Raw genomic sequence first — 7,652 nt, forward strand, 5'->3', positions numbered from 1 at the left:
CTCAGCTCGACTCAATTACATCTCTAGTCAAATCGAGTGGCCCTTTCATTAAGCCGGTTGAATCACAAGGTCTTATGAGGTTCAGTGCGGTATAACGAGTCCATGGTGTTGGTAGTGAAATGTGAATCCTTACCCAACTTCGCATTTTTAATGTTTAGTGGGTGTGTTGGTCATCTTCTATATGGATTTTTTTTAATAAAAAACTATTTTTTGTAATGATGAATAGACCGAGCATTTTTATTTATTTTTGTTTTTTAAATTAAATTAAAAATATCGAGGAAATCTGTTGCAAAAACTTTAGACTCAGTCATTAACCATCTAAATATTTACATAACAATTCAATTATATTTATTTTTTTTTTTAAAAAGAAACTATAAAATTACCCTAACTTGCCGAATACTTCGCGGCGGTGGCGCGCAACGGATAGGGTTCGCGATTTCATCGCGACGGTTTTTCGGTTAACAAGTCTCGCCTGGCCGTCGAAAGACGCCTTGACCGCGTCCATCAAGTCATCCCTCCTCTCCATATAAAATATACGCCACGCTGCAACTTTCCAATTACAACGTCTTCACTGCTTTCTCCATCATCTTCGTCTTCTTCATCGCCGTCTTTTCTTGGCTCCAACATCTTCGAAGTCTTCTTCATCGTCTTTTCCTGATTTTGGCTGCTGCTTCTTTTCCTCTGTCAAAAGGCATGGAGCATACTGAGTCGTCGTCCAGGAAGAGATCGCCTTGCGACCCCGGGGATTGTTCTTCGCCGCCGAAGCGCGGCCGCGTCGAGTGTAGAACAATGGCAGGATTCACGGACGACGATCATGAGGAGCTGGGCCTTGACCTGACGCTTCGGGTCAGTTAAGATCTTAGAATCTCCTCTGTTATCGCCTAGAAAACAGTTATACTGATCCTTGTTGAATCGATCACCTCATAACAGCTTGGTTTGTCAAGCACAACACAGAACCAGAGGGTGCAGTTTCAAGCACCAGCAGTGGAGGATGAAATCACTAAGGCATACACGATCGATCGACCAGTTAATTTCTTGATCTCTACGAATCAACGATTAATTCTTTGTTCTTTGTTTCGAAAAGTTAACATTTTCTGCAATGAATCCAGTTGGAAGAGGTTCGAGCAGAACTCGCTGAAGCAGAGCAGAAGAATTTGCTTCTGAAGGAAATGCTCAGTGAAGCGACCACGGAGAACGACGAACTGCGAGATCGTATATCGACGCTGTTGTTCGAAGGCAGAAATAAGCAGGCGAACCAGGCGACTGATAAAGGAGAAGAAGATGAGGACCGCCCCTCCTCTTCCTCCAACCTAGATCAAGCCGAGCGAAACATGAAGAAGCCCCAAGTTTCGCTTCGGATCCGGACCGATAAACCGATGGTATTATAGCGATTTCACATCGTTTTCTATATATTTTCGTACTGTTCATATATTCATTAATCCTACTAATGAATTCAGACTATGGATGGCTGTCTCTGGAAAAAATACGGGCAAAAGATGTTGGGGAGCGTTTTTCCTCGAGCTTACTATCGTTGTTCTTTAATGAAAGACTGCTCTGTTAGAAAGAAGGTACGTAGTAGATTCATACAAACGATATCTTGTTTTCTCAATCAATGTACGTACGAATAATTGTTTTTTTTTTTTCTAAATATAGGTTCAGCGTTGTGCTGAGGATCCAACAGTGTGGATCACTACCTACTGGGGGGGGTCGCATGACCACCTGCTTCCTGATGACGCCGTCGCGACGGCCAGCGGCACGTCGGAGGCCATGTCCATGTTGTTGTCCGGCTCTTTGTCCTCCACGAACTATGGGTCGATCTCCAGAGACAGCTTTTTGGCCGGAGCGACGATCTCGGCGATCGACCCTTTCCCGTCTGTCATGGTTGACTTCACTCGCCCCCCGCCCGACGTTGACAGGATGAGCGAGTTGACTAGAACCGTTTTCAGCGATCCTGAATTCAATGCTGCACTCGTCGCCGCGGTCACTGCTTCCTCCAGGGTTCTCGGAGCCGACGGTGACGGTCAAGGGGATGGCAAAGAAAGTGTGAAATAAACGATTTCGATGGAGTTGACCTATCGCTAGTGCTCAGGATTCAGCTAGAAAAAAAAGGCATTGGTAGATCTTGAAGATTTATGTAACCAATTCTAAAAAATTAAGGTAGATATGTTTTTTCTTAATTTGCGATGGTATGATTTGCACTGATATGCATTCACTTTACGAGATTGTGCATGTATCGTGGATCGCTTTAGATTCGTTTTTGTATTGCAATTGCCTCTCCCTCCTCGTTCCTCGTGATTTCCATCCGAGTAAGCCAAGCTTGAAAGTCACAGAAAGGATTTATATGGAAAGGGAAATGGATGTGGAAATTGGAAATTTTGGATAGGAGTTTGGTCTATCATCTATAGATAATTGATATAGTCAGCCTCCAACGTTTAAGATATCAAAAGACACATGCAAACACAAACCTATAAAAAAAACATAAGACACTTGTTCATGGGTGGAATCCGTCACCAGCGGTCCCACATGATATATCGGAAACTTACGGTTGACTTTAAAAACAGACCATTTTTCATGGCTTTACTAAGATTGAATCCAGACCGATCCTAGACTTTAAAGCATCCGATCGATACTTAAAAAAATATCTCTTTAATTTAAATAAAAAAATTTCAATTAAATGGTAGGGTTTACATGTGTACACTACTGTATAACGTTGGTAGGTGAGAGTGGTGACGCGACGATGCGACAACACTGACACTAGACAATGACTATCGGTGTGCTATGGGTATGGGTGAAGAATTTGAGGATAAACAAAAATAGATTCTAAAAGATTAGGATTTAGAAAAATATAAATAAGAAAAGACTCGTCATTTTTTCCTTTTTTTAGAAGCATCTTTATAAAAAAAAATTATAATATTTTAAAATTTATAATTACATCTATTAAAAAAAATTCTAATGAATATACCTCTCTCTCTCTATATATATATATATATATATATATATAATTTTTTTAAAAAATGCCCTATCAAAAGTGGGGTCCTCTGCGCTAGTCCTGCCTTGATAACCCCTAGGTCTGATTCAATCTTTTATTTAGGACATCCCAATGAAGTGTTAAATATCCTCTCTTTATTGTCAATGGGCATAAAAGGGAGTGTTAAGAGGGATGAACGTTATTCATCCTTCTTTTCTTTTCTTTTATTTTATTTTATTTTTTAATAATAAAAATATATTAAAAATTTTTTAATATTATTTTTTAAAAATAGTAAAATCATTTTTTAAAAATAAGATTAATAATAACAATAATAATTTAATATATATATATATATATATATATATATATATATATATATATATATATATATATATATATATATATTATATTTATTTAATATGTATTAATTTTAAGATGATTGAGTAGATTGTGGGATTTTTAAATAATTAATGTTAATGTTAAAAAAAATATAAGCGAAAGAGATATATTATTATAATGGATATATAACAATAAATCTTATATTACCTTTTATAAAATAATGAATATTATAATAAATTAGCTTCATGAATACTCTTAATAATACATTAGCATTACCAACCAAACAAACACTTTTACAGAGGTTCTTTTTTAAAACACAGAGTAAAGGCGTCCATTAGGGATGTAAACGAATCGAATCGAGCCGAACAGTATTAGGCTCGAGCTCGGCTCGAGCTCGAATCGATCTTTTATCACAAGGCTCGAGCTTGGCTCGTTTTAGAATTATCAAGCTCGCGAATAGTTCAAGCTCGGCTCGTTATTAGCTCGATTATCAAAGTTAACGAACCTAACTCGTTAAGCGAGCTCGAGCTCGTTTTCGGGCTCGTTTAGAGTTCGTTTTTGGCTCGTTTTAGAGCTCATTTTTTTGCTCATTTTAAGGCTTGTTTTAGAGCTCATTTTTTTGGCTCGTTTTAGAGCTCATTTTTTTACTCATTTTAAAGCTCATTTTAAGGCTCGTTTTTTTTGGCTCGCGAGCCTATAAACGAACATGTTCGCGAGCTCACGAGCTGAATATCCTTAAACTCGAGCTCGGCTCGATAAAATAAACAAACGAACTTGAACGCATTTTTTATCGAATCGAGCTCCGAATAACTCGTGAACCGTTTGATTTATTTACATCCCTAGTGCCCATCAAATAGTTTATTCAAAAATATCATTATTTGAGTGCTACCGTAGCTGTGCTATTGTAGCAACTAGCTACTACTTGCAAAAGCTGCAGATAATTATTACAATGAATTTTGTTCCTGGGCTATATCTTACATTGGTATAATATTAACTTATCATGTAGTTATTTATGATTGAATCTTCGTCTATGGCAAATTTATATAAAAAAAATTTAAATAGATAAATAAGGCGCGTAACTAAAGAATATTGATTTTTTAATCATCCTCACGAGCACTTTCTAATTTATTTTGATGGGCAATGAAAAAATTATGTGGACTTGACCAATCACCTTTAGGCCTAGTCAATGAAGTTAATTAAATTTATCATTTTTTTACGAGATACTATTACAACGTATAATATTTAACATTTAATATAATATTATTTTAATATTATAGTAACTATTTAATAGCTTCTCTACTTTGTAATACAATAATTATCATTTTCAAATAATTTTAATCAATTTATAATAATTTGATAAAATTTAAATAATTTTAACTAAATTAATAAAGAATATTTGATATAATAATATTTAAAAATTAGACTTTAAAATTTTAATGAAATAATTATTTTTTTACGTTATAACTGACTAAGGAATTTCTAGATATTATAATAATTACCGAATAATTTTTTTATGATTAAATTTTAAAATTTAAAATAATAAATCATAAATCATAAATTTATCAGTGAAATAGTTATCTTTTCACATTATACATCGTAATAACTACAAAATAACTTTTATACATTTATATTAAATCTTAAATTCTAAATTTGGATGTTATTATATTAAAAATAACTGATCACTTCAGAAATAGTTAATAAGACTAAGTAGAATTATTATTTTTTTTAAAAGTAAAATATTTACAGTATTTTTTTTTAAAAAAAAACATCCTTGCAATAATTTACGACTCCGTTTTAATAACGTCATCACGTTCCCTACATTGAGTTCGCAATGCTGTACACTTTAACCTCTATCTTCCATGTTGCAAAACACCTAAATAATATCACTTGTCGGAGGCATACTATCCAATTCACTGACTAAATAATATCTACTTTTTCATGGAACTACTGAGTATATACAAAGAGTACACTGTGGTGTTCATAATTCAAGCAACCTGTGCTTTCACAAGATTCATTTGTACACAACAAATCACTATGTGAAATGATATTACAAGAGTGCAGAATTCTAAATGCAATCTATCAGACAACCTATCTCTTCACCATCTTTAGTGTCCAGGCAATCATTAGTCATTAGACATTCATTTTAATAATAAAGATACCTTCTAACCAAAAATATTGATGCAGGTAATACCGGCTTGAATGATATCTTCTAACAAGAACACATAAAAGGAGTGCATCAATCATCTACTAGATAATCACAAGCACAAGCAAAAGCAAATATAGTGCGCATAAATAAAGAGAAATCAAGCTCCACATTCAAAACCATTACAGGCACACAATGGAAATTCAAGCCTAGACACATTAAAAAAAGAGCAGCTCAAATATATGTCTAAAGTTGATTGTCAAAACATCACTGCAAATCAACTAGAAATCTCAAGCTGTAACTATAAAACACAATTAATACTGGGGATTGGCTGCATGGAACAATCCTCACCATTGAGTTCATTCAGATACAGTAAACATTCCCATTATTTTAACTACATTTGAACATTAAGTCAAAGCTAAAGCTCATTGCACAATGTTGGCATAATTCATTTCTGCTGTATCAGTTAAAAGATGAATAGTAATTTGATACTATCAAGAAGGAATAGCATGACCAAACATTCTCTAACAACTATCAAGAATGTTCATTAGTACATGTATCATTACTGCAAAGTGCCATGTATCATCAATCCCACCACAATGAATTACAGCAACATACATTAAGAGCACCATAAGATACCAGAATCTTGTTGGATAAAGTAGAAGCATGAAAATACAGAGGAATCAAACAGTGCGAGACAGGAGTGCTCTGAATAACCAATTTAAATATCAATTCCTGCCCAGTGGAAGTGATCGGCAAGAATAAGTCTCCTTGAGTTCTGATTTCTTTGAGGATGTAAAAATAGATGCATAAACTTCCTTTGTTGCATTGGCAGGAACCATATCAACTGCCTTGAATCTTTTCACCCCTCCATCCTTCTTCCCGTTCTCCAGGATTCCATCTTTTCTATCACTAGAATGTTTTGTACCACTTAAGCATGCGCCAGACTTCTCCTTCCTATTCTTCGATTTCCCCTTCTCCTCTTCCATCCTTTCCCTTAGCGCAGCAACCTCTTCTGCACTCCCATTGATTATAAGCTTATCAGACTCCTTAAACTCCTTATGGCAAATCAAGCATGCAGAAGCCTTGACTTCTTTGAGAGCCTTCACACTCAAAACATGTCCGCAGCCACGAAGCGCAAAGAATGCATATTTCCCATTGAACTCAAGCCCGGTGATTGGGCACTCGAACTTCGTCTCCGAGTTGGCAGCGCTAGGGTTTGGTGCCAGATGGACTGGGATCATGTCTTTCAAACCCCTAACGTGGCCGAATTCCTTTGGCATCTTCTTGTGGATGAGAGCCTCAACGAGGGCTTCCTTGTTGAAGAGGTTTCCCAGCCAATCAACAACGACCGGCGGCGCAAGGGGCTCGCCAGAGAGCGCGCAGGTCGTCCACTTAGAGATACGAGTCTCGTTAGGGTCCACCTTATCAGGCTTCTTAATAGCGTACATGTTGAGGTAACAATCTCGGGACTCTGCGCCGGTGGCGCCGCCATCCCCGCCGCCGCCGAGCAGGCGGTAACGCAGGGTGAGGAGAGCATGAGACCCGGTAGCAACGCCTGCGGAGGCAAGGGTGGATGAGTCCGCCAGCGGCTTGCCGCCGAATTCGAAGTAGAGGGATTCGGGAGAGAGATCCAGGGGAAGGAAGGCGAGCTTGAGGCGGTGGAGGGTGAAATCAGGGTCGAGAGTCAGACATCGGGTGGGGATGGCGAGATCTGGAGATCGGACCATGATCTGGAGATGCTTCCGCAGAGATTCCATCGCTAGGGTTTCCATCTCCTCTTTCCCCTGAAGAAACCAGATTACAATACGGAGAAGAAAGAGCACCGTTAACTGCTGTTTATATAGGCGACGTGTAAATTTCGTAACGGAGTTGAACCGACACGGCGAGAGTCGTCAAATAAATCGCTGATATAAAAGCAAACCAGTTATTTAATTATAATTCGAAAAAGAAAAATCTACAATAAAATTTCGTAGGACAGATCACAGGCGCTCCAAATTATATAGATGGTGAAACTTAAAAAAAAAAGATCAAAATGACATTTCATGAACGTTTTATCCCCAAAATATTTTCATTCTAATATTATTGTAACAGAATTTTAAATTCTAAATATTATTATATTAAATTTTTTTTTATCAATTTAATCAAAGTTATGATTAATTAATTAAAATCATTTTGACATAGTTATAGAAACTAACTCCA

At 36.6% G+C, this 7,652-nt stretch overlaps 2 protein-coding genes across 2 annotated transcripts; one reads left to right on the forward strand and one right to left on the reverse strand.

Moving 5' to 3' along the window:
• Positions 1-693: 693 nt before the first annotated feature.
• Positions 694-2,052, forward strand: LOC122013617 (probable WRKY transcription factor 31). Its single transcript, XM_042569868.1, has 5 exons — positions 694-846; positions 931-1,005; positions 1,110-1,379; positions 1,458-1,568; positions 1,654-2,052. The coding sequence occupies exons 1-5, from the start codon at positions 694-696 to the stop codon at positions 2,050-2,052; spliced, it is 1,008 nt and encodes a 335-aa protein (XP_042425802.1).
• Positions 2,053-6,012: 3,960 nt separating this feature from the next.
• Positions 6,013-7,263, reverse strand: LOC122017085 (replication termination factor 2-like). Its single transcript, XM_042574568.1, has one exon. It carries the CDS (start codon positions 7,223-7,225, stop codon positions 6,179-6,181), a length of 1,047 nt encoding a protein of 348 aa, XP_042430502.1. The 5' UTR covers positions 7,226-7,263; the 3' UTR covers positions 6,013-6,178.
• Between the last annotated feature and the right edge of the window lie 389 nt (positions 7,264-7,652).

Source organism: Zingiber officinale, chromosome 8B (assembly GCF_018446385.1).
Source record: "Zingiber officinale cultivar Zhangliang chromosome 8B, Zo_v1.1, whole genome shotgun sequence".
Classification (NCBI taxonomy): Eukaryota; Viridiplantae; Streptophyta; class Magnoliopsida; order Zingiberales; family Zingiberaceae; genus Zingiber; species Zingiber officinale.